Below are 27,307 nucleotides of genomic sequence, written 5' to 3' on the forward strand. Positions count from 1 at the left end.
CCATACCAGCCCCTGATGCTAGCAGCATGGCTAGAGGACAGGGGTGTGTGGCCAGACAGCCTCTGTGCTCCAGCTATTTCCAGCTGCTGGAATGGCCCTTTGGGGCTATGGGCAGTGGGGAAGCCTTGTCTGAATTACAGCAAGTGAGTCCCTGTCTCGGGCTTGCTGTGATAGTGCTAGTGTGCTCTGGAGCTGAGGCCTTTCCATGCTAATGGCTGGAGCCCCGTGAATGGCTGAGCACAAGCATTGCATCTGTTCCTGAGTCAGAGCAGGTGGAAAATCTGCTCATCCTGTCACCAAACTGCACCTGGACCCAGCAACCAGCAGGCCGGGGAGGAACAGAGTGGGGAAATATCCCCCAGTGAGGAGAGGAGGTCTGACCAAGGGATGTGGGGCCCTGTCATCTCCACCACAGCTGCCCCCTGTGCCCTCAGTTCCCAATCTCTTGTCCTGTCCTGTCCTGCCCTGCATCAGCCTGGATCCTGCTCCTCCTTCATTCTAAGGAATCCCTCCTCCCGTCTCACACGTTCTCCTTCCACGGTGCTCCCTCTGCCTGGGACTCCCTGCGCCAGTAAGCCAGGCAGGCGCCCTCCCTTCTGCTGCAGTGCCCGGCTCCCGTCACCCCCTGAGCTCAGCCAGCTCAGACACAGGGCGCTTGGGCCCAGTCTGCTCTAGGACACGCCCCTGTGCTCGTGCTGGCTCAGCCTCGGGAATCAATGGTGCTGGCACCTCTGGCTGCACTGTGGACTCTCCTGCAGGGCCCCAGGGCCACCAACTTTGCTGACACTGGGCTGGGGTGTGCTGGGTGTAGATGGTGCCTTTCCTGCCTGCTCTGTGTTCTCCCCAGCCAGGCAGGCACTGCTCAGCCAGCACCCTGCACTCACAGCCTTTGCACAGACACGCTCTCCTGTGGGGCTGGAGTGCAGCTGCCCTGCTGAGCCTGAGCTCCATGGCTCTCACCCCCTCTCTCTGCCCCTAGGAGGTCAGCGGCTGGTACTATCTTCTTGGCGAGGACCTGGGCAGGACCAAGCACCTGAAGGTGGCCACGCGGCGTCTGAAGCAGAACAGAGGTGGGTCCCCCTTGGCAGCATGCTCTGGGGAGTGGTACGTCCCAAGAGCTAGCAGAGCGTGGGAGGGGCATGGGTTCTCATGCCCTGCCTCCTCCCCACTGGCACTGTGTGGAGCCAGGTGAGATGGGTTCGATCACAGAAACCCCCTTGGGGCTGCCAGCTGATGTGCCAAGACTACTTCTGCCCCTGCTTTCCCTGCCCTCCCAGCTTGGGACTTCATTGCCCTGCCTGGTTTGAGCCCATCCCACTAGCCTGCTGCAAACCAAGACCCAGGTCTGAACCATGTCCCCTAACAGCTGTAGGCTTCAACTGAAAGCAGCTTAAGAAGTGTTCCTGTCTTTAACGCTCAGATATTCAACTCCCAATGGAGTCAAAACCCCAAATAAATCCGTTTTACCCTGTATAAAGCTTATGAATTGTTTGCCCTCTATAACACTGACAGAGAGATATGCAGAGCTGTTTGCCCTCCAGGTATTAATACATATTCTGGGTTAATTAATAAGTAAAAAGTGATTTTATTAAATACAGAAAGTAGGATTTAAGTGGTTCCAAGTAATAGCAGACAGAACAAAGTGAATTACCAAGCAAAATAAAATAGAAAACGCAAGTCTATGTCTAATACAGTAAGAAAACTGAATACAGATAAAAACCTCACCTTCAGAGGAACCTTCAGAGGAATTCCAATAAGCTTCATTTTACAGACTAGTCTCCTTCTAGTCTGGGTCCAACAATCACTCACACCCCCTGTAGTTACTGTCCTTTGTTCCAGTTTTTTTCAGGTATCCTTGGGGGTGGAGAGGCTATCTCTTGAGCCAGCTGAAGACCAAATGGAGGGGTCTCCCAGGGGTTTAAATAGACTTTCTCTTGTGTGTGGATACCCCCTCCTCTCTCCTGTGCAAAGTCCATGTCCAAGATGGACTTCTGGAGTCACCTGGGCAAGTCACATGTCCGTGCATGACTCAGTTTTTACAGGCAGCAGCCATTGTTCACATGCTACCTTGAAAGTCCTCATGTAGACTTCTTATGTGGATTGAAGCCTTTCAAGATCCATTGTCCATCCTATAGCTGGCCTCCAGGTATCCTCTGTGGGCCTCCAGGGGAGACTCAAGTAGGAGCCTGTGGCCTGGTGGCCCCACAGAGCGTCCCTGCCTGTGCTGCGTGGAGCTTGGCCTGGCTGGCAGCCTCCCTGTGCAGCTCTCCCAGCAGTGCTGCCAGGTCATTGCCAGGATGGTTTTCCTGCTCCCCAGTAGATGATTTATCACGGGATGTTGGAGACTCGGACCCTAAACTGCCTTTGAGCCAGCTCAGTGTGTGAGCATTGCTGGGCCAAAATCTAGCATTGGCCTTCTCCAGGAAAGGGTAAAAGGGAAACTTCTGCCCCTCCGAAGGCCACCCAGGGTGCAGCTACACTGTGAGTCGGGGATGCGACGTCCAGCTGGAGGAGACACACACGTTAGCTCTCACCGAGCTAGCGTGTGAGAAGTGGGACGGGCTAGCTGCCCTGAGTGTGTGCTTAATGGGGCAACTGGGACACCCAGGCTCCCTGCACTGCACAATAACCTCACAGCCCCGGTACTGCCCTAGGGTGCCAGCCCTGGCTCTGAGCCCAGCTCCTCCTGAACTGCCCTGCTAGGCTGCCTGCAGTGACTCAAGTGTGTGAGCACCAACCTCAGAGCAGCCTGGCAGGAACCAGGCCACAAACCCCCCCTGGCTGTGAGTTCCAACCAATTATCATGTGTAAACTCCCCAGCCTAAATGTAGGGTCACAGACAGTCCCCTTGGGTAGCCTGACCTGTCGCACCACCCAGGGGAGCCTGCCTTTGTGATGGATGGTCCCTTACACCACCAATCAGAGCAATATTCAGGTTACTCCGAGTCCCAAAGGTCCAGTCACTTACCCAGGTAAGTTGCACCTTAGATCTCACACCAAAGACAAGGCTTGTAGCCAATCCTGTAATAAACTACATACAGATTTATGAATAGGAAAAGGAAAGAAGAGAGCTATTTATGAGGTTAAAACAGATAAATGTACATGTACAAGTGAGTTACAATCTTCAGTTTCAAGAGGTAATAGAAATTTCTATAATGAACAAGCTCTAGATGACCCTTAGGGCTAGCCCAGGCTAAGCAGAGTCCAAGCAGCATAGAGATAATTGGTTCCTTCTGTTTATCCCCCTCTTCCCATGTGCTCTGAGCTGCAGACACAGCTGATGGGAGGAACTCACTTGCATGACTCATCTTTGGGGAGAGGGGGCAGAGCAGGACAACTAAAGAGTCTTTTGTCCTCTTTAATGTCCCCGCAATAGTCTGTCTGGGGTTAATGGACCTTGCCCGTTGGGCAGGACATAAGTCCTTCTGTTGGAGCTCGGCCCTTCACACTAGTTAATGTCTCTCCCTGTCCCCTGATTTACAATACAAATGCTCACATATTACCTTACACTGGAAAATACAGATGCTGTAGATGAGATGAATGCCGGCAGCAACTCACAAGCGTTCGGTAAAGTCTAAACACTAAGCACATTCATATAATCCTAATACCAGTTTTAACAATCCTAACACTGATTCCAGCTAGGTGTTTGTCAGTGTTCGGTTGAGGCATGGGGACAATGGCATGAGCTGGCACCTGGTCTGCCAGCATCACACATCTGACCCATCACTAATGTTCTCCCGGCCGCCTGGCTCCCGCAGCAATGCTGGGTTGTTGTGGAGGCAGGAGAATGACCTAGGGACGAGAGAGGCAGCGCCCGGCTTGCTGTAGCTAAGGACAGTGCTATGGTTTGCAGTCACAGCAGGGACTACATCCATAGGGAGGTGTGACGGGCAGCATCTCTCTGCACTTGCTCTGAGGGGCAGGTTGGGATATTCTGGAAAGTCCCAGGTAAATCTGTTTAGGAGAGGGAGATGCCCTCCCTTGTGCTGTCCCCTGAGGAGACCTGGAGACACAGATGGCCTGGTTCAGTGAGCCAGCAAGCCTGCAGGAGCTCTGGGACATCTGAGGAGTAGGCTGGGGGTGTGCGGGGGGTTCATTTACAGATAATCAGGCTGTTTGGCATGGCTCCTCCTAGCTGCTTCCCTTTCTACCAAGGGCGGCCGGTGCACAATGCATGTCACTAGGTGCTGGAGTGGTTCAGTGGGTACTGGGGAACACCATCTCTCCTCAGCTGGGCCCAGGGAGCATGCAGGAGGGGAGTTCCTCTCCTGCACACTTCCCAGGGGCTAAGCAAGGAGAGAATACAGCTCCTTCTCCTCCTTTCCATCTAGGACAACCCCACCCCTGCCAGCTCCTCCTCCCCTACTGAGGGGAAGGCAGAGGAACCCATCACACCTCAATTGCTCCCCAGCTTTCCTGTGGAAAGTCCAGCCCTCCAGCCCAGGGCCACTTCAGGGGAGGAGGAGGGGCTCAGCCTGGCTGCCATATTGTCTTTACACAACCTGGATTTCCCAACTCAGCGACGCTCAGACATTGTGGTAATGGGGCCATGTTAGCACTTACACAGGAGAGATCCTGGCCAGGTCTAAATGGGGTGACCCAGAGAGAAGGGGCATCCTCCCCCTCCTTGGGGACACAAGCCCTTCTTTCCTCCCTGTCTCTCCCACTCGCTGTGCCTATCACCACATGCTGCTGCTGCTGCATCTCGCATGCTCTCCAGCTTTGGGCCAGCATCCGCCAGCCTTGGGACCATTGAAATCAATGGATTCCCTCCTGTTGCCTCCAGTGAGCTTTGGATCAGGCCCTTGCTGAGTTCTCTATCCTGCCTGGCTCTAACCTGTGGGGCTGCCCAGTGTCTGCAGGAGTGGAGCAGACCTGGGACAGGAGATGTGCTGCGGGGGTGGTCTGCACAGAGTGCGGTCTGGGCTGGGACACAGTCGCAGGGCAATGTGTGTGAAGGGCACGTGGCAGCTGCCCATCATGCCACCCTCAGTGGATCAACAGGGAATTTCCGGGTCTTCAGACACCCACAGGAAATGCCAGCATGTTAAAGGCAGAAGCGTCTGCGTAGTGCCTGAGAGCAGCCTATGTGACATGCTCTTTCTGTTGCCTTCTAGAGCCACTGCTGGCGAGCCAGGGGGCTGCACTGGGAAACCAGGAGGCTGAGAACATGGAGCAGCTCAAGGTAGGTGTGACAGGTGTGCCGGGGCCAGCTGCGCCCAATGGGTGCAGCACAGCACTAATGACCCAGGGAGCAGGGGCAGGAGAGGGAGAGAAGGGCCAGAGGGAGGCTGATCCCAGGGCAGGAGCTGTGCAGGAGGTGGCTCATCTGCACAGTAGTAGGACTCAGTGAAAGGGCAGAGAGGGCTAGTGCTAGACCAGCAGGGCGGAGAGGAAAGTCTGGGGGGTTGCTGAGCAGGGGAGTCAGAATGGGACCATGAAATGAGTGGGCCTGTGATGGTTTCTCACACGCAGAACGAGCCAGAATTACATTTGCTTTATACAACAAAGCACAATGGGCAAGTCTTCATGAGAGAGAGCGCAGTGTGTGTGTCTCCTCTGTGGCAGGCTGTGTCCGAACACAGCATGGTGGCTTCCTTTGCAGCCCTCCTCTCCATTTAGGCCCTGTCCACACTCCAGCATATAGGCTGATTTTGTAACCAGTTAGTGACTCTAAATGCAATCGGTGTCTTCATGCAGCATGGTCAGTAGCCAGGACCCATGGCAGCTGCAGGCCTAGGCTGCCCCATGGCTCTCTTCTGGCACCTGGGTCAGCACTCTGTTTTGTTGCTGTGTGAACTGGACCCCTGACCATGTAACCAGGCTGGTTGGACCTCCGCCCTCCATTCTCTGTGTAGTAGGATGTTTCAGCATGCACTGTTACTGCTGTGGTGTGTGCGTCTCCTGGGCACTCTGTCCCCTGCTGGCTTCTTATGGGATAGGTGCCCAAATTTCCCAGAATGCACTGGTATGTACCTAGCTGGGTGGCGTGGCCTGTGTAGGTACGAGGCACAAAGATTCCAGCGTGGACTCACCCCTTGTGACCAGGGCAGATGAGAGAGTTGCAGGCTGGTTAGAAAACTGTGGAGTGGCTGGAGCTGCAGTGTGGATTGGGCCATGCAGGTGAGATCTGTGGGAAACAAGCCAAGAGCGACGTACACCCCATGGGGAAACTACCTGACAATGTGGGGATGTGCCTGTGCTTCCCTGCACATGTGCTGTGGGGTGGTGCTGGAGAGCCCGGAGGCCATGGAGAGGCTTTGCTCTAGCTCAGGGAGAGGAGTGATTCATTCCAAAGACTTTCAAAGGAGCCAGAGCTGTGTGACTAGGCCAGGGGTGGGCAAACTTTTTGGCCTGAGGGCCACATTTGGATATGGAAATTGTACGGCGGGCCATGAATGCTCATGAAATTCGGGGTTGGGGTGTGGGAGGGGATGAGGGCTCTGGCTAGAGGTGTGGGCTCTGTGGTGGGTCCAGAAATTAGGAGTTCAGTGTGTGGCTCTGGGCTGGGGCAGGGAGTTGGGGTGCGGGGGAGAGAGGGACTCCAGCTGGGGGTGTGGACTCTGGGGTGGGGCTGGGGATGAGGGTTTGGGCTGCAGGAGGGTGCGCCGGGCTGGGACCAAGGGGCAGGAGGGGGATCAGGGCTGGGGTAGGGGGTTGGGGCATGGGAGGGGGTGAAGGGGTGATTTCCTCAAGCAGCTCCCAGAAGCAGCAGCACGTCCCTTCTCCAGCTCCTACGTGGAGGCACGGCCAGGCAGCTCTGCACGCTGCGATTCCCAGCCAATGGGAGCTGTGGGGATGATACTTGGGGCAGGGGCAGCATGCGGAGCCCCTTGGCTGCCCCTACATGTAGGAGCCGGAGTGGGGACGTGCCGCTTCCTCCGGGAGCCGCGTGGAGCAAGTCCCTGACCCTACTCCCTGGCGGAAGCTCAAGGGCCAGCTTAAAATGTCTGAAGGGCCGGATGTGGCCCCTGGGCTGTAGTTTGCCCACCCCTGGACTAGACTGTGCTACGCTGCACTGAGAGGCGCTTCCTGCGGACACCTGCTGATTTGTCTGAATGTGCTGCCTTTTCACCCTATGTCTTTCCAGTGGACGTTACATTAAATCCTTTGCCACCTGAATGGGGCGCTTGAGACCGAGGCCTCTGTGATTTATAGGAGAGGCAAGGATGGGAAACAGCAACACAAACACAGGGCCCACGTCGGAAACTGGGCCCAACTGGCCCTGTGATTGATCTGTGCCAAATTCCGCCTCGCTGCTTCCCTCAGCTGCATTCTCAGTTATTTGTTTTAAACCGTAGGGTTGAGCTAGACAAACCAACCCAGCGTCCCTTATCCCTCCCTTCCTCTCACATAGGCAGGGTTTAAATTCAGAGCTCCTGCCAGTAAATATTTTCAACCCCTCTGGAGTATTTATAGCCTGGTGGAGGGATGGGGGGCTTCGGGAAATGCCCTGTAAGAATGAACACAGTGACAGTCACCACTGGCCTGAAAGATGGCAAACTGGGGGAGGCAGAGTGTTGGCCTGTCTGCTCAGCGCAGCCCCAGCCTGGCAGGACTAGACACTGCCGAGCCAGTTTGGTTAGTGACTTCAAACCAAGCCCTTTGTGTTTGTGCGGAGTTGTCCTCTGCTAGTTAAAATCCCCTCACCCACTTGTGTTTGGATTTCTGTGGCAGCCACCAGACCATGCTGCAGTGACAGTGACTCCAGGGACTCGGTTTGGCTGGGGTTTGAAGCCTTGCCTCATTTCTGCCCCGTGGAGGAAGCTGAAAGGAGCTTTCTTTTGCTTTGTTTAGCTGCATTCTACAGGGGTTCCCCTGTGACTCGGCATTCCTGGGAGCTGCTGCTGCAGTGTGCAAAGAGGCCATGTCACGCAGCTTTGTGCTGTATGTCTGACTTGATTCAGAGTTGTGCTGTGCCTTTAATTCTGAAATTAAACCATGGGTGCCACTGACCTCCAAGCTTTGGGTCGTATTTCCCCCCCGCCCCCTGTAAACACAAAGCAGTATTGTGCGTGTTTGTTCTGTGAAAACAAATTCTTCCTTGGTTTCCTAAAGCAGAATCACTTTTCCTCTCATATCTTTAAACTAGGGTAAGAAGTCTTTTTACTGAAGTGAAGCTTGTGCAGCTGAGGCCTGTGAAACGCTGCTTACACATCCTCAAAGTGTTTGTGAGAACCTTGGAATAACAAAGTGCTCTGTGCCACTGAAGAATGCAGCAGGAACAAAAGCCACATCAACAGAGAAGGGACTAGGGAATACTGAATAGTTGACAGGAATTTTAATATAAAACTCTCTCTCTTCCTTGTCACTTGGAGTTTTCAGGAAGCCCTCTGTCTTATCGTAAAGCGGCATACAGCACAGACAGGGGCTTGGGAGGTGAAAGGTGGCTTCCTGCCATTCTTCTCTAGAGCTGGGTTCCCATGGGCGGTCATGCCAGTTTCACTGTGGCTTGTTCTATGCTGTTGTGATACAAGGAGACCAGGATTCCTGCTCCTTTGAGGGATTTAACTTCCATGGGCTAGTGGCGAGTTTAGAGCCTGCAATCATGAATCGCTTCAATGGACTCTGCAAGGTGTGCTCGGAGCGGAGATACAGACAGGTCTGTGGAACCTAACCCTAATCCGAATGCAAAGTGAATCCATCTGGGGAGTGCATGTCTATTGCAGAGTCTGAGTTAGGCATATGTGCTGACTGTGTTCTCCCTGAGCCTGCTTCTCTGGCTGTGCGTGTCAGGTTATTTCCTGTGTGTTGGTTTGTCAGGATTGTTTTGCAAATGCCATTTTAGCAGAGATCGTGGAAATGCTCGGCAAGTCGGCATCTGTGTATAAATGATCTCTGTCTGCGTATGGGCAGATCCGCACAACTGTGGATGGCCCCATGGTGGGAGCGAGCATTCAGCTTGCGCTAATGGCTGGAGTGTTAGTGCTGTAACAAGTTGGTGTGTCCCGGGGAAGTGCTAAGCTGAGCGGCAGTGTCCAGTTTACCATTCATTAGTGGAAAGGAGGGCACTGCAGACTGTTAAGCAGATCCTTCCTTGTGTTTATCAGGAATGCATTAGGGAGTCAAGCTAGTTACATTTGCCGTTGATGGCTGCTAGGAAAGAGTCGTACTGAGCGTTACAAAGGAAAGTTCCAAGTTCTGTCTGACCGGGTTTGTCCGTGGCTTTGTCTGTCACGGGCTATTTTTATAGGTGTAAATGTGGCTGTGTAGATGAAGCTGCCTTGGCATTTCTGACACCAGCTCCCCATTGCTCTGCAGTGGGGTCATGGCTCACTCCCAGGCAGACTGAGGGGTCACAACCCCTTTGTTGAGTTCCCGTTTACCCTAGTTCTGAGGCTAGGGCTGGAATTGCGGGATCGTGTATGTGTGGCACTGCACTCCGTTCAGTGCAATGAATTAGTTTCACAATCTAGATGGGAAGAAGACAGAGCAGAAGGAGTCTCCTTGGTTAAACATGCCCCATCCAGTCTCTGGGCTGGATAAAGGGTGTCACACGGCAACTCCACTCCGCTCTGCATGTGGCGATGGTTTACTATGACTCATGGCTTGGGCCATATTAATTCTTGGTCTCCCAGAACCAGTGAAATCTCCCCTGGCTCCTTCCCCGACACCATGGGTGTAGAGTTCTGATAACTCGGTGCCCTCTAGGGTACTGACGTCACATGCCATCTCTGCACCCACCTTCCCTGTCTGGGTTCACGCTTCCCAGCCCTTGTCTGCAGGGGCAGAAACAGTGCTTCTTATTCAGCACTGGTGCCAGCTGGGAGCTGTAGCCCAGACCCCGAGCTCAAGTGTTCTGACCACTCTGTCATGAAGAACAGAGCTGGGTTTCTATTTCAGTAATGAAGATCTATACTCAGCTGTTGGTTCTCTTGATGCTACGTGAGCAGCATTGACTCCAGCTCACTCTCCTGTAGCTGGGCTGGCTCTTTGGGGCCAGCAGGAAAAATAACGTGTCTCTGCCAGGGAAACCTGCAGATCTGACATGCAGACCCACAGGACAGAGTAAGATGGTGCTGTTTTCACCCTGTCCCTTGTGTAATCATCCCCACGTTTGAACGGGCTAGAGGGGTCGCTGCTTAGTGACATAAAACCCCCTTCTCCCTTCAGGGCTAAGAGCATCTCTGACAGTGGTCAAGGGGCAGAGGTGGGGATGGGAAGTTAGTGTTGGGGTTCTGTGGCATGGGGCTGAGCACTGCCACGGGCTGTGGGGCTGTCCCAAAGAGCTGCTTGCTGAGCTCTTTTCAGGAGTCAACAGTGTGCCCTTGTTGCCAAGAAAGCCAATGGCATTTTGGGCTGTATAAATAGGGGCATTGCCAGCAGATCGAGGGACGTGATCGTTCCCCTCTATTCGACATTGGTGAGGCCTCCTCTGGAGTACTGTGTCCAGTTTTGGGCCCCACACTACAAGAAGGATGTGGAGAAATTGGAGAGAGTCCAGCGAAGGGCAACAAAAATGATTAGGGGACTGGAACACATGACTTATGAGGAGAGGCTGAGGGAACTGGGATTGTTTAGTGAGTGGAAGAGAAGAATGAGGGGGGATTTGATAGCTGCTTTCAACTACCTGAAAGGTGGATCCAAAGAGGATGGATCTAGACTATTCTCAGTGACAGCAGATGACAGGACAAGGAGTAATGGTCTCAAGTTGCAGTGGGGGAGGTTTAGGTTGAATATTAGGAAAATCTTTTTCACTAAGAGGGTGGTGAAACACTGGAATGCGTTACGCAGGGAGGTGGTGGAATCCCCTTCCTTAGAAGTTTTTAAGGTCAGGCTTGACAAAGCCCTGGCTGGGATGATTTAGTTGGGATTGGTCCTGCTCTGGGCAGGGGGTTGGACTAGATGGCCCAGAGGTCCCTTCCAGCTCTGTTATTCTATGATTCTGTGACTCCCAGGCCTGGAAACGCCCTGATCCTCTGGCCCTGTGTTCAATCTAAGTGTAGAGAAGAGTCAAAGCTGAAGAGCCACCACCAGCATTTTGGCCTGTTTGTGACCCACCAAACCCCCAAAGCTACCCAAGGCAGTGGGTCTGGGCCTGTTCTTGATGATGCTAGTGGAAGGGAGTTTGGCTTTGGAAGCCCACTGTCATGCTAGGGAAATGCTGGGAGACAGGGCGTGTAGCTCCAGCAACCAGATACTATTGTGATTTCATCTTCACTTTATTAGAGCAAAAGATATGAAGAGGCTTGGATTAAATTCTCCTCAGCCAGGATCTGGAGTAGCATTGTATATCAATGATGAGGTAGAATGTAAAGAAATAAGGAGCGATGGAATGGATAAGACAGAGTGAGTCTGGGCAAAAATCACATTGGGGAAGAAAACTACTAGAGCCTCCCCTGGGATAGTACTTGGGGTGTGCTATGGACCGCCAGGATCTAATTTGGATATGGACAGAGCCCTCTTTAATGTTTTTAATGAAGTAAATACTAATGGAAACTGCGTGATCATGGGAGACTTTAACTTCCCAGATATAGACTGGAGGACTAGTGCTAGTAATAATAATAGGGCTCAGATTTTCATAGATGCGATAGCTGATGGAGTCCTTCATCAAGTAGTTGCTGAACCCACTAGAGGGGATGCCATTTTAGATTTGGTTTTGGTGAGTAGTGAGGACCTCGTAGAAGAAATGGTTGTAGGGGACAACGTTGGTTCAAGTGATCATGAGCTAATTCAGTTCAAACTGAACGGAAGGATAAACAAAAATAAATCTGCGACTAGGGTTTTTGATTCCAAAAGGGCTGACTTTTAAAAATTAAGGAAATTAGTTAGGGAAGTGGATTGGACTGAAGAACTTGTGGATCTAAAGGCAGAGGAGGCCTGGGATTACTTCAAGTCAAAGCTGCAGAAGCTATCGGAAGTCTGCATCCCAAAAAAGGGGAAAAAATTCATAGGCAGGAGTTGCAGACCAAGCTGGATGAGCAAGCATCTGAGAGAAGTGATTAAGAAAAAACAGAAAGCCTACAGGGAGTGGAAGATGGGAGGGATCAGCAAGGAAAGTTACCTTATTGAGGTCAGAACATGAAGGGATAAAGTGAGAAGGTTAAAAGTCAAGTAGAGTTGGACCTTGCAAAGGGAATTAAAACCAATAGTAAAATGTTCTATAGCCATATAAATAAAAAGAAAACAAAGAAAGAAGACATGGGACTGCTAAACACTGAGGATGGAGTGGAGGTTAAGGATAATCTAGGCTTGGCCCAATATCTAAACAAATACTTTGCCTCAGTCTTTAATGAGGATCTTAGGGATAATGGTAGCATGACAAATGGGAATGAGGATATGGAGGTAGATATTACCATATCTGAGCGAAACTCAAACAGCTTAATGGGACTAAATCGGGGGGGGCCCAGATAATCTTCATCGAAGAATATTAAAGGAATTGGCACTTGAAATTGCAAGCCCATTAGCAAGAATTTTTAATAAATCTGTAAACTCAGGGGTTGTACCATATGACTGGAGAATTGCTAACATAGTTCCTATTTTTAAGAAAGGAAAAAAAAGTGATCCGGGTAACAGCAGGCCTGTTAGTTGAACATCTGTAGTATGCAAGGTCTTGGAAAAAATTTTGAAGGAGAAAGTAGTTAAGGACATTGAGGTCAATGGTAAATGGGACAAAATACAACATGGTTTTACAAAAGGTAGATCGTGCCAAACCAACCTGATCTCCTTCTTTGAGAAAGTAACAGATTTTTTAGACAAAGGAAACGCAGTGGATCTAATTTACCTAGATTTCAGTAAGGCGTTTGATACGGTGCCACATGAGGAATTATTAGTTAAATTGGAAAAGATGGGGATCAATATGAAAATTGAAAGGTGGATAAGGAATTGGTTAAAAGGGAGACTACAGCGGGTCATACTGAAAGGTGAACTGTCAGGCTGGAGGGAGGTCACCAGTGGAGTTCCTCAGGGATTGGTTTTGGGACCAATTTTATTTTAAAGTTTGCAGATGACACAAAGCTGGGAGGTATTGCCAATACAGAGAAGGACAGGGACATCATACAGGAGGATCTGGATGATCTTGTAAACTGGAGTAATAGTAATAGGATGAAATTTAATAGTGAGAAGTGTAAGGTCATGCATTTCGGGATTAATAACAAGAATTTTAGTTATAAACTGGGGAACGCATCAATTAGAAGTAACAGAGGAGAAGGACCTCGGAGTATTGGTTGACCACAGGATGACTACGAGCCGCCAATGTGATATGGCCATGAAAAAGCTATTGGGGTCTTGGGATGCATCAGGCGAGGTATTTCCAGTAGAGATAAGGAGGTGTTAGTACAGTTATACAAGGCATTGGTGAGACCTCACCTGGAATACTGTGTGCAGTTCTGGTCTCCCATGTTTAAGAAGGATGAATTCAAACTGGAACAGGTACAGAGAAGGGCTACTAGGATGATCCGAGGAATGGAAAACGTGTCTTATGAAAGGAGACTCAAAGAGCTTGGCTTGTGTAGCCTAACCAAAAGAAGGTTGAAGGGAGATATGATTACTCTCTATAAATATATCAGAGGGATAAATACCGGAGAGGGAGAGGAATTATTTAAGCTCAGTACCAATGTGGACACAAGAACAAATGGATATAAACTGGCCATCAGGAAGTTTAGACTTGAAATTAGATGAAGGTTTCTAACCATCAGAGGAGTAAAGTTATGGAATAGCCTTCCAAGGGAAGCAGTGGGGGCAAAAGACCTATCTGGCTTCAAGATTAAACTCGATAAGTTTATGGAGGAGATGGTATGATGGGATAACATGATTTTGGCAATTAATTGATCTTTAACTATTCATGGTAAATAGGCCCAATGGCCTGTGATGGGATGTTAGATGGGGTGGGATCTGAGTTACTACAGAGAATTCTTTCCTGGGTATCTGGCTGGCGAATCTTGCCCACATGCTCAGGGTTCAGCTGATCGCCATATTTGGGGTTGGGAAGGAATTTTCCTCCAGGGCAGATTGGAAGAGGCTCTGGGGGTTTTTCACCTTCCTCTGTAGCATGAGGCATGGGTCACTTGCTGGAGGATTCTCTGCATCTTGAAGTCTTTACACCATGGTTTGAGGACTTCAATAGCTCAGACATAGGTGAGAGGTTTATAGCAGAAGTGGGTGGGTGAGATTCTGTGGCCTGCGTTGTGCAGGAGGTCAGACTAGATGATCATAATGGTCCCTTCTGACCTTAATATCTATGAGTCTATGAGTCTATCTGTGGTTGCAGAGTAACAGCCGTGTTAGTCTGTATTCGCAAAAAGAAAAGGAGTACTTGTGGCACCTTAGAGACTAACCAATTTATTTGAGCATGAGCTTTCGTGAGCTACAGCTCACTTCATCAGATGCATACTGTGGAAACTGCAGAAGACATTATATACACAGAGACCATGAAACAATACCTCCTCCCACCCCACTCTCCTGCTGGTAATAGCTTATCTAAAGTGATCATCAAGTTGGGCCATTTCCAGCACAAATCCAGGTTTTATCACCCTCCCCCCCCCCCCCACAAACTCACTCTCCTGCTGGTAATAGCCCATCCAAAGTGACCACTCTCTTCACAATGTGTATGATAATCAAGGTGGGCCATTTCATGCACAAATTCAGGTTCTCTCACCCCCTCATCCCCCTCCAAAAACCACACACACAAACTCACTCTCCTGCTGGTAATAGCCTATCCAAAGTGACGGAGAGTGGTCACTTTGGATAGGCTATTACCAGCAGGAGAGTGAGTTTGTGTGTGTGGTTTTTGGAGGGGGGTGAGGGGGTGAGAGAACCTGAATTTGTTCAGGAAATGGCCCACCTTGATTATCATACACATTGTGAAGAGAGTGGTCACTTTGGATGGGCTATTACCAGCAGGAGAGTGAGTTTGTGGGGGCGGGGGCGGAGGGTGAGAAAGCCTGGATTTGTGCTGGAAATGGCCCAACTTGATGATCACTTTAGACAAGCTATTACCAACAGGAGAGTGGGGTGGGAGGAGGTATTGTTTCATGGTCTCTGTGTATATAATGTCTTCTGCAGTTTCCACAGTATGCATCCGATGAAGTGAGCTGTAGCTCACGAAAGCTCATGCTCAAATAAATTGGTTAGTCTCTAAGGTGCCACAAGTACTTCTTTTCTATCTGTGGTTGCTTATTCTTGGTCCCTCAATGGGATCTGTCCTTCTGGCTGTTTATTTCCAGAAATCATATGGGTCAGTTGGTTCCCCTCCCTCCCCCCCTCTGCCGTCCCCTCCTTTTCAGTAAACCTGGAAATGTGACAAACTTCTCTGAAATAACATTTATAGGAACTGTGACTGAGCTCCCGCTGAAAGCCAACCTTCGACAAATGAACTTCACTCTATTCATGAGAGCTCACAGCCTCCAGGGTCAGTGTGGTGAGAGGAGCCTTTCACTTGTTCCCTGAGTGCTGATGGAAAAAACCCATTAACACTCCATCCCTTCCCTTCAGAACTCCTTTCGGCCATATCCTACTTAATCAAAATACTTTAGCACAAAATAATGTGTGAGGCTTTCAGAGCATCTTCACCCCAACTGCTTTACAAATATTAATATACTAAGTCTTGCCACAATCCTGCAAGGTAGGAAAATGTCATTATTTACATATTATATAAGGGAAACCGAGGCACAGAGAGTTGCTCAAAGAAGTCACACTGGAAGTCTTTGTCAAAGCCAGGAATAAAATCATATCTCCTGGTTCCCAATCTTATCCCTTAACCCATCCTTCGTCCCACCTCTAGAACACTCCCTTGGTTATCAAGAGAAATTCAGGGGAGGGGAATTGTGTTATCTGCCTATAGTACAGGATACGCAACTCACCTGCTCACAGATTGCAATGCCAAATTTTGTGTGATTTGTAAATGCCCTTTTAAATGCCCTTGGCTGCAGTCCAGTGTCAGCTATGTCCTGGCCATATGCAGTAGTTTGTCCTCCTACAAAGGGAGGACTTTTATACTGACAGATGTTTGTTGTCTCTGACCAGTCCATTCATCCCTCTCCAGTTGGCTATACAGATGCTGTTTTAATGTAGGCATAAAAGTCCTGGGGCTGTGCATGAGCAAAGTGCTGGGTTCTTACTGGTCACACACAGTAGCTGCCTTCCTGTGTAACAGGATGACTCTGATGTCTGTTTTCAGATTACAATCCCTCGAGGAAGGGATGGGTTTGGCTTCACAATCTGCTGCGACTCTCCAGTCCGTGTGCAGGCTGTAGACTCTGGTAAGAGAACAACCCATTTTTATACATCTTTTATTGCTGGACTGATTTGAAAGGGACCAGTCCCCGGCCCCTTTGCTTCCCTGTGTTTGATCCTGTCTTAAGAGCCTCTCAAACCTCACAGAATTTTCCTTTTCTCTTGAACAGTTTCTTTTAAATGTCCCCTTTTTGCCTCTAATGAGGCCAGAGGCCAGTGTGGCTGTCTCATGACAGCACTGCCTGTGCTCAGTGCTGAAGGTATTTCGGTGTGACTGCTGGGCACAGGGCAACGGCGGGGACTCCTGTGCCATGTCTACGTGTTTGACACAAAAATGGTGGCAACTAGTTTTTTTCCTAATTGTTCATTGAGCGAGTAAAATTTGATTATGTAATGAGTACTCCACAGAGCCAGATATTGGGAGAGAGCATTAATGGCCTGGTCCAAAGCCCATGGAAATCACTCGGAGTCTTTCTATTGACTTCAGTTCGCTTTGTATCACTCCCTTCATTTCCACAGCAAAAGTCAGGAAATGCAAACGTTAAGGTGGAAAAGCCACCTTAACTCTGCCCCTTGTGCTTATGCCTCACAATACAGTCTTTAATGCTGGGATCGCATATGGGTTCTCAAATAGGACAATATACCATTTGTGCTAAAACTGTAGATACATGAGCATGTATGTATGGCATTCTGCAGTGTTTTGATATCAGTCTAATATACGTACTAGTACTGGCGGAGAAAGGTTCCCCCCCAAAAAACATTTAGACAAAAACTATTTTATATGTTTTTGTTGACATATTTTGACAGAATTTTTCATTTTTTTGCCAGAAAAAAGCCTCCAAAGAAACCATGAACACTGAAAATTGTTTCAGAGTGGCATTCGTGTTCGTCTGTATCAGCAGAAAGAACGAGGAGTACTTGTGGCACCTTAGAGACTAACAAATTTATTTGGGCATAAGCTTTCATGGGCTAAAGCCCACTTCATCAGATGCATGTAGTGGAAAATGCAGTAGGAAGATATATATATATACAGAGAACATGAAAAAATGGGGGTTGCCATACCAGCTCTAACGAGACTAATCGATTAAGGTGGGCTATTATCAGAAGGAGAAAAAAACTTTTGTAGTGATAATTAGGATGGCCCATTTGCTGGTATGGCAACCCTCATTTTTTCATGTTCTCTGTAAATATATATCTTCCTACTGTATTTTCCACTACATGCATCTGATGAAGTGGGCTTTAGCCCACGAAAGCTTATGCTCAAATAAATTTGTTAGTCTCTAAGGTGCCACAAGTACTCCTCATTCTTTCTGAAAATTGTTTGGTTTTCAACAACTGAAAAATTTCAGTGGGTTAGGCAAAATGTTTTGGCTTTACTGAAAATGTTTGTTAAACAGGCCAAAATATTTCAGGTTTCAGTTGTCCAAAACTGACAACATTTCACAAACTGTGGGATTTTAAAACTGACACACTTTGGGTTCTTTTTATTTGCGGTCTTGTTGTTGAGCATTTATGGGACATGTTTTCAAGCTTTTCTCCAGAATGATAAGGGGAGAAATGTGCTTGTCTCTCCTACAAAACTGACCTGGAAATCTAGTTTGCTATCCTGTAACTGCCTACTGAGGTAATGAGGAACCCAAATCTCATCTGCTTGTCCCGCATGTGAGTAACTGGGTCCTGGGTGTGTCTGAGGAGGTGAAAGCACATTGCTGCCCCAATCCTAGGCCAGGGCACAAAGGAGCGGCACAACTCCTGCAGCTGGGATGCAGCTTGCATCTCCTCCATGACACGGCTCAGCATGGGGTCTGCAGGAGCTGTGTAAATCCAGATCCTGAGGTGCGCTCCCTACTGCATGCTGGTCTCTGCAGGGCCAATGTGGAGACTCCTTCTCTGGAGCACTGGGGGTTCAGAGGCACCCCAAATGAGTGCTCTGCCTGTGGTCCCCACCCCAGTGCAGGCATGAGATGGTGCGGAGGGCATGCTGCTGGCCCTCCCAGTCACAGGGGAATTCCCCCCTGTGAGAAGAGCCATACCTGTCCCGGCTGGGAAAAGCTGACAAAAAACTATGACTGCTTCTGATGGAAATAATCAACAGCTGCTTGTGAGAAGCTGTTACACCAGTAAAATAAAAACCAGCAGGATCTTATTAAAGGGGAAAAGGCAAAATGCCACATTTATTGTGAATACAGAGAGAATCATAGTAAGCAGTTAGTTATAGCGATAACATTCCATTCAATTTCATATTTATTCACACATTCATTCATACACACACACACACAGGTTCTGCAAGGTTGTTATAGTTACCAGCCTTAGAGTTGCTCATGCCAAGCCACTGGCCAGGTGGCCTGGACACAAGGAGGGAGCAGGGCCTTGTCAGATGGTCATCTGATGCTCCTGGAAGTTGGTTTGCAGAATCAGACCCCAAAGTTCTCACTTTCTAGAGTCCATTTTTATAGGAATTTCTTCCTATGCCAGTCTATGGGAATTGCTTCACCATGCTGTTGCTGAATCAATCAGCAGATGGCACATTCCTGACGGCTCCGTGCTGCCAGATGTTATCTTGTTCTTTGGTTCTCCCATTCTTGAGGCTGTTGGGTGGATCCCAGTCTGCCCTCTGGGGGTCCTCTGGTTCTTTCCACTTGACGCCTTCTTCAGCCGATGGACACTGGATTCTTAGGCTGGCACCTCCCTGATCATTCATTTATTATCCACACCAAGCATCCATCCACATACATCCTCTATAGCTATTTTAATCACAATTGTTAACAAAGTGAGATGAATACAACAAAAGGGCGGGGAGTCTCTGGGTGCTGTTTCTGTTGTTACAGAGTATTGCTTTGAGTCTCTCTTTGTGTGAGTAGTTGTTGTTACAAAGGATTGCTTTGAGAACAGACTCTGTCTTAGAATGTACTAACACAATTAGCAGCTTGCAAGTTTCACACATAGAGGGAGAGAAACAGTACCAAAAACCAAGAGACCTTTTAATTAGTAATACCCTGGAATTTAAACTGTGGGGCATCAAACTCATTTGTGATTTTAATACAGAACTTCTTTAATATGATCCAACAAAGCTAACCTCCCAGTCCACCCTGCGGAACGCCATAGGCTGCAAATAGTCAGGAAGCCAACACTTGGTGCAGGAAACCTCCTGTCACTGCCCCACCTGTAGCCTCCCATTCCTTGGCAAAGTAACTGAGAAGCTAGCAGCAGCCATGCTTCAACAGCAAGTGGCGTCTGCTGCATCCTAATGCTTTGACATTGGGCGTCAGAGCAGGGACAGCCCCACTGGTGCTAAAGAGAGGCTGTTCTCCTGGTCATGGATGTAAGCCCCATCTTGGTGCTTCCAGGTCATGACTTCCCTGCAGCTTTCAAACCAATTACCACAATGGTCGGGTCAGTGTGGGGTGCAAATCCAGAACCGTGCATGGTTGTGTCATCGCCTGCCCTGTAACCCTGGGCACCTCACAGTGCTTTGTTGCTGTAGCTCTCATCCTGGGCCTCTCTCTGCTAGCCTGCAAGTCACCCCCTGAGTGCCCATGTGCTAGACGGCCCTGGTTCCGCAGCTCTGGCCCCTGTCTACAGCCCCACAGCGTTTTCCACCATCTTTGGTTACATCTGGCAAGGTGACCCTAATGCATTTCGAGTCCCGAATTTGCCCAGAGCCACGTGCTCTGCAATGTCCTGCCCTGTCCTGGGCAGATCAGAGCTTTAACATGGCTTATTTGTTCCTCTAAAGAGACAAAACCACATCACAGCTTATGAACCTAACTGGGGTGAACACAGTGCTGAGTTGGTTTATAGTAAAATAAAGTATTAACAATTGGCCATAGGTTAAGTGCTGCTACGTAAAAGGAATAAAGTTAGAAAAGGTAACAAGCAAATACAAGAGAAAACATGCATCTAAGAGTCTAAAACTTAACCTAGCAAGATACAGGCTTTGTTCAAGATGGTTTCTCTCACCAGTCATTCTTCTTCCCAGCCATGGCTGACTTTCCCTCAGTCAGGACCTTCCACCAGGGGCTGGTTTCCCTTGTCTTCTTAGGTGAATGATCTTTATCTAAGCAGGTTTCTCACCTGCATTCAGTTCCAGAGACTTGGCTGAAGGACCCATCTTTCTCAGCTTGTAAGAGCTCTAGCCTCTTGTGTTTCTCTAGTGATGGATGCCTTCTCTCCTCACTTATATCTCCCAAAGGTCAATGACCTCATGCTGTTCTTCCCTTCCTTGTGGGCTTCCCATCCCCCATATGGTTTAGGTGTAAATGAGGCTTCCATTGTTTGATTCCATCATGGTTGATTTACATAGGAGATAAGTAGGTAGCTGTATCTGGGCAGACTGGACAGCGGAATCTCAATGAGCATCCATAATTCCTCCTCTAGTATCAATACAGACATTTTACCACCAGCGTGGTACAGGCATACATAAAAGACGTCCATGATGCACTAGTATTGTGTTCAATGGGTTGATTCAATTGCTTATTATTTGAGGTTTATACTCTCCTGTCTTTATAGATCCGATAAAGTTTCTCTACCTTGCTGGGGCCTAGCCAGACAGTCTCTTCCCCACACTTGTTAGCTGAGAGCTTTAGCTGGTATGTCAATACATTCTAATTGTCTTTCAAAGTACTTTGGAAGTAACTGCCCAGTGGAGAAAGCTCGGCGCCTTGTTTAGGGTGAGCTAACTCCTGTGTGACTGGCAAACACATTTTAAGAATTAGAATTTCAGTTTATGTCCATAACTTTGCATCAGTTGCTTGCACCTGTATGACATGGTGCTGTGAATACCCAGTGAGTGATGAGCTTTCCAGTGACAGATCACATGACACCTCCTAGATACAGATGATAACAATAGTGAGTTGGGGTATACTAGGCTGGTCACGCCAGTTGATATCAGGGGGCCCCTTGCCCTCTGCCCTCGAGCTGTTCATAATGTCCCAGGCTGTCAACCTATCTATGTGACATAGCGGGATGGATGGCTCCACTTATTGCTCCAACAGCCCCAGAGAGTGGAAATGGGCAACTGCTCCTCTTCGACAACCCCCAGCCCCCTTGCAGGTCCCCCAGAACGCCAAGGGCAGCTGGTACAAACTCCATCTGGGCAAGTCCAGAGTGGTGCTGGTTGGAAAGGAGAAGTGCTTCGACCTGGCGGACCCGCCGTCCTCCCCTTCCATTGAGGGCATCTGCCTCCATTCATCCAAGTAGTTTGACTCAGCAGGAGCCTAAGAAATAAGATGGCGTCAGTGCATTGTCCACCTCCAGCTTGCTGGGAAGCTTCCCAACTTTGCTCAAAGGGTGGCCTGGGCACGGTGGTCCATGAATAGTTTCCCCCAGACCATGTCAATGGAGTTTACTGTACCCAGGACTCAGTGTGGCTGCCATAGAGACTGTTGCTCATGCAGAACACGGCAACCTGTTAATAGAATCACAGAATATCAGGGCTGGAAGGGACCTCAGGAGATCATCTAGTCCAACCCCCTGCTCAAAGCAGGACCAGTTCCCAACTAAATCATCCCAGCCAGGGCTTTGTCAAACCTGACCTTAAAAACCTCTAAGGAAGGAGATTCCACCACCTCCCTAGGTAACCCATTCCAGTGCTTCACCACCTTCCTAGTGAAAATTTTTTTTCCAATATCCAACATAAACCTCCCCCACTGCAACTTGAGACCATTACTCCTTGTTCTGTGGAGTTCCCACCACAGGACCTGGCTGGGCTAGTCAGCATGAGTGTGGGTGGCCCAGTTGTTCCCTTAGGAGTACAGCTGACAGCTGAAAATGTGTGGCAGGGACAGCCAAGGAGCCAGATTGAAGTGTCCAGAACTGCAATGCTGCTGGAGAGATTGTCTTCAAACATGGCTCGCATTTTCTGTCTTACTCAACAGCATGGACAGTATTTTGTAAAGGAACCAAGTGTGTCTCTGGTGGAGCAGCATGGCAGTTGGTCAGAGTTCCTCGGTAAACATGAGGTGTTTGGAACTTGTGTGAATACTCATATCAATGGCTGTGTGACCAGGGTCCCAGGGAGGCCACACTGAGGTTACTTAATTAGGGCAAACTGCAAAGAATGGGGTAGACAATCCCTGAAGCTGGTGGTCATTCCAATACTTAGATCCACCAAGGTAGCCACAAAACAGTTACCCAGAAGCCAAAACACAGTTCCCTTAAAGCAACCCACCCTTGGGCTTCCACTCAGACATGCAAATCAAATATGATGAGGATTACTGAAAATCTTATTAATCATTTAAGAAAGTTCTACCAATCCCAAAGGATCGGGCACATCACCCACCAGGTCAATGAATATTTCAGATCTTACCAAAATACAGTGTACAGCCAATTCCTATTAACTAAACTAAAATGTATTAAAAAAGAAAAGAGAGAGAGTATTGGTTAAAAGATCACTATACATACAGATATGAAAACAGTTTTGAGGTCAATTTTATAGCAGAGATGTGCGATTTAGTGTTGCAAAGAGTTCTTGGATCAGGCTTGAAGCAGCAATGAAATAAACTGCTGGCTTGTTAAATCTCTGGTTGCTCCCAAATGATTGGAAGGTCCTCAGTCCCTTGGTTAGAAAGCTCCCATTAGTATTAGTCCATAGCCCAGAGATCAGAGCAGGAAAGAGGCAAAATGGAGATGTTTCCAGGGCCTTTTATAGCTTCTGCCATGTGGAGGGAAACCCATTGTTCTAGTTTGTGAAAAATTACAGGTAACAAGATGGAGTTTGCGGTCACATGGGCAAGTCATAGCGGAGGCCATTATCCGTACTCTTGTTAAAACATTCATATGAAAGTCTGTCAGGTATGGATAGGCTTCTTCCGTGATTCATTGTGTTTGTTGATGAGTCATCAACTTGAATACTTCATTCACAATGTGCTGGCCAGACTAGATGCAAATTACCCTGGGGGTGCTATTGCAGGAGCAGACACATTTGAGATACAGGTACATAGTCAATATTCGTAACTTCAGATACAAAAATGATACCTGCATACAAATAGGATCATCATATTCAGTAAACCGTAACTTTTCCATTGGTGCCTTGCTTGATACAGTTTGTGCAAGATTTGTTGCAATAATATAACAGTGGTAGCAGCAATGAACTACATGGTCACATTTAATCCATGTCACAGGCTGGAACTGTAGTGAGACTGTAGCATGTGCGTTTTACAGGGACGTGGCATTTGACTTAAACAGGCATCCATAAATGACACTAACCTCATGGTATGCTTCACCCCTAGTTGGCCTGTTGTACACACATCTCAGGCCAGTAATGACTGTCAGTTATTACAATCTGATGGCTTAGTGCTGGCTCCTGTGTGTAGGAGATTGAAGGTCTCAGCAAAGTTCCTAGTGGACACATGTTTTTGTCACGTCAACAAGCACTGCCATTGACACTGTTAGCCCTCTCACTGGGGGTAGCTGGGAGAGGACGCAGTAGGTCAGACATGATGCTCACAGGGTGAGAACAGAATCTGGGCAGTAGGGGAGGGAAGGGACAGGGTAAGTATGGGATGGGATCCAAGCAGTAGATGAGGAGTCAGTTGAGGATCCAGGTTGTAGGGAGGAAAGGGACAGAGTCAGTACGTGATCCAGGCAGTAGGTAGGGAAGGGACGGGGTCAGTATGGCATCCGGGCAGTAGGGGAAGGGAGAGAAGGGACTGCGTCATTACGGGATCCAGGTGGTAGAGAGGAATAGGGACTTGGTCAATATGGGATACGGGCAGTAGGGAGGGAAGGGACGGGGTCAGAATGGGATCCAAATAGTAGGGAGGGAAGGGATGGGATGAGTACAGGATCTGGGTGGTAGGGAGGGAAGGGACGGGGTGAGTACAGGATCTGGGGGGTAGGGAGGAAAGGGACAGGGTGAGTACAGGATCTGGGGGGTAGGGAGGGAAGGGACAGGGCGAGTATGGGATCTGGGTGGTAGGGAGGGAAGGGTTTGAGTGACTACAGGATCCAGTTGGTAGGGAGGGAAGGGACGGGGTGAGTACGGGGCATTAGGGAGGGAAGGGATGTGGTCGGTACAGGATCCAGGCGGTTCGGAGGGAAGGGACGGGGTGAGTACAGGATCCGGGTGGTAGAGAGGGAAGGGATGGGATCAGAATGGGATCCAAGTGATTGGAAGGGAAGGGACAGGATAAGTATGGGAACTGGGTGGCAGCGAGGGAAGGGTTGGCATCAGTACGGGATCCTGGCAGTTCCGAGGGAAGGGACGGGATAGGGTCAGAATGGGATCCAAGTGGTAGGGAGGTAAGGGATGGGGTGAGTACGGGATCTGGGTGGTAGGGAGGGAAGGGACTGGGTCAATACAGGATCTGATTGGTGGGGAGGGAAGGGACGGGATGAGTACGGGATCTGGGTGTTAGGGAGGGAAGGCATGGGGTCCGTGCAGGATCCGGGCATTAGGAAAGGAAGGGGCAGGGTGAGTACAGCATCCGACAGTTCAGAGGGAAGGGAGGTGGTGAGTACGGGATCCGGTTGGTAGGGAGGGAAGGGACGGGGTCAGTACATGATCTGGGTAGTTCCTATGGAATGGACAGGGTGAGTACAGGATCCGGGGGCGGGGGGTAGGGAGGGAAGGCACAGGGTCCATAGAGGATCCGGGCAGTTCGGAGGGAAGGGATGGGGTCAGTACAAGATCTGGGTGTTAGATAGGGAAGGGACCGCGTTAGTATGGGATCTGGGTGGTAGCGGGGGAAGGTACGGAGAGAGTACGGGATACGTGCAGTTTGGACATGCACTTGGCTCTGTCCTGGGGCAGATTGTTGGCATGGCTCCTTCTCTCCATTAGGTGGCCCAGCAGAGAAGGCTGGCCTGCAGCAGCTGGACACTGTGGTGCAGCTGAACCAGCAACCCGTGGAGCACTGGAAATGCGTGGAGTTGGCACATGAAATCCGGTGATGGTTCACACTCCAGTACCCGTCAGGCTGGGTGGGGGCAGCCACATGTGGGATACAAAGAACGGGGCCTTGGAGTGATCCTGAGCCCCAAGAGCTGGCCAGCTGAAGTGTGTGTTGAGCTGGCGGGCAGATTTCCTCACACAGCTGCCTCAGGGGTGGGGTGATCCCGGGAACACCTGGACAGGTGGCACCCCCAGACTGGGCTGAGGTGGGAGCCTTGGCATGGGGCCCATGTGCTGCAGAGGGGAGTGGCAGGTGGAAGGTGGGCCCAGCTGAGTGTTGCAGATTCGTGGGGATAACTGGGAGGGACGGGGTACCAGTGCATGAGTGTGGGGAAAGCAGAGCTCGGTGGGAGTCAGAGGGGAGAGGAGTGGAGGAGACAGAGTCTCAGAGGGGCACAGGGGTTTGGGGAGGGAGAGTCTCAGAGGAGGTTCAGGGGGCTGGGTTGGGGAGGGGGAGGAGAAATCTCTGATTGGGGGGCGAGGGAGGGGAGGCAAGAGTCGGGTGGTGAGGGAGGCTGGAAGGGAGAGGGTCTGAGGGGGTGCAAGGAGCTGGGAGGGGGAGTCCATTAAGCAGTGAAGGGGGAGGGGAGGTAGGTGTCCCTGAGGTGGTGTGGGTGAAGGGAGGGGCAGTCTGGGGGTGGGGAGGGAAGTGAGAGGGAGTCTGGGCGGGATGGGAAGGAAGAGGAAGTAGGCGGGGGGAGAAGGGAAGGGAGATGGAGACTGGGGGGAGGGAAGGGAGAAGGAGTCTCGGGGCGGGGATAGGAAGGGAAGGGAGAGGGACTCCCGGGAGAGAGGGGAAGGGAGAGGGAGTCTGGGGGGGAGGGAAGGGAAGGGAGAGGGGGTCAGGGAAGGAGGGAAGGGAGAGGGAGTCTCGGGGGGGATAAGAAGGGAAGGGAGAGGGATGCTGAGGGGTGGGGGGAAGGGAGAGGGAGTCGGGGGGGAGAGGGAGGGAGAAGGAGTCTGGGGGGAGGGAAGGGAAGGGAAAGGGAGTCTTGGGGGAGAGGGAAGGGAAGGGAGAGGGAGCCTGAGGGGGATGGGAAAGGAAGTCTTGGCGCGGGAGGGAGTCTTGGCCCGGGGCGGGGCGAGGGAAGGAAGAGGGAGTCGGGGGGGATGGGAAGGGAAGGGAGAGGGAATGTGGGGGGAGGATGGGAAGGGAAGGGAGAGAGTGTGGGGGAGGAGGATGGGAAGGGAAGGGAGAGGGACTTGGGATGGGGGGAAGGGAAGGGAGAGGAAGTTGGAGGGAGGGAAAGGAGAGGGACTCTTGGGGTGGGGGAAAGGGAAGGGAGAGGGAGTCTTGGCACGGGGGGGGGGGGAGGGAAGCGAGAGGGACTTCCGGGGGTGGGGAGGGAAGGGAGAGGGAGTCAGTGGGGGGGATGGAAAGGGAGAGGAAGTCCAGGGGGAAGGATGGGAAAGGAAGGGAGAGGGAATCTTGGGGGGGGGGTGGGAAGGGAGGGGAGAGGGAGTCTGGGGGGGATGGGAAGGGAGAGGGACTTCAAGGGTGGAAGGGAAGGGAGAGGGTGTCTTGGCGGGGGGGGCAGGGATATGGGAAGGGAGAGGGACTCTGGTGGTGGGGGTTGTCTGTGTGGCTGCTGAAGTTGCGAGGCTTGGGGCCCACTGTGCCCAGTGTCGCCTCCCAAGAGTGTTGTTCGCCATGCTGGAGCTGGGCTTGCCCGTGGGGCTGGCAGGCTTCTCCCGGCTGCATTCGTCTGACCCTCCCCCACGGCGTCTCTTTCAGGAACTGTCCCAGTGAGATCATCCTGCTGGTGTGGAGGATCGTGCCGCAGATCAAGCCAGGCCTTGAAGGCATGATACGGAGGTCATCCTGCAAATCTACCTACGACCTCCAGTCACCTCCAAACAAGCGGGAGAAAAACAGCACAGTGCCCTCGCGCCCCGAGCACCGCCAGAGCTGCCACATCGTGTACAACAGCAGTGACAGGCTGGTGCTGAACAACTGTCCGCGATACACGGAGGTTGGGAAGCGGAGCCAGCACACGATGCCACCCTTGTCCCGGGCATCCTCTGACGGGGACAAGAACTACATCCTCTTAGCACCTCTGAATCCTGGGAGTCAGGTACGGCCCCCCTCCAGCACTAGCGACATCTGCCCCTGGGCACTGGGTGTGCCCCTCACACTGGCCAGGCCTTCACCTCTTTCGCAGAGCCTGATAGGGCCACGTCTGGACCAGCTCACCAGCCAGCCATACCTCCAGGGAACACTTGTCCTATGGCCACCTTGCA

General features: G+C 50.5%; 1 protein-coding gene across 14 annotated transcripts in view; it reads left to right on the top strand.

Annotated features, from left to right (window-relative positions):
- The window catches only part of RGS3 (regulator of G protein signaling 3), a 249,884-nt gene that overhangs the window by 82,132 nt on the left and 140,445 nt on the right, over window positions 1-27,307 (top strand). For 11 of the 14 annotated variants that reach the window (XM_043530151.1, XM_043530154.1, XM_043530153.1 and 8 more), the window contains 5 exons: window positions 980-1,070; window positions 5,118-5,185; window positions 16,118-16,199; window positions 24,956-25,061; window positions 26,802-27,141. In XM_043530151.1, coding sequence (XP_043386086.1) covers window positions 980-1,070; window positions 5,118-5,185; window positions 16,118-16,199; window positions 24,956-25,061; window positions 26,802-27,141 — 687 coding nt within the window. Of the gene's footprint in view, window positions 1-979; window positions 1,071-4,418; window positions 4,539-5,117; window positions 5,186-8,112; window positions 8,603-16,117; window positions 16,200-24,955; window positions 25,062-26,801; window positions 27,142-27,307 lie in introns of those variants that run through there. The other 3 variants (XM_043530162.1, XM_007064524.4, XM_043530161.1) reach the window with 3 other exon arrangements.

The sequence above is a fragment of the Chelonia mydas genome, chromosome 16 (assembly GCF_015237465.2).
Source record: "Chelonia mydas isolate rCheMyd1 chromosome 16, rCheMyd1.pri.v2, whole genome shotgun sequence".
Classification (NCBI taxonomy): domain Eukaryota; kingdom Metazoa; phylum Chordata; order Testudines; family Cheloniidae; genus Chelonia; species Chelonia mydas.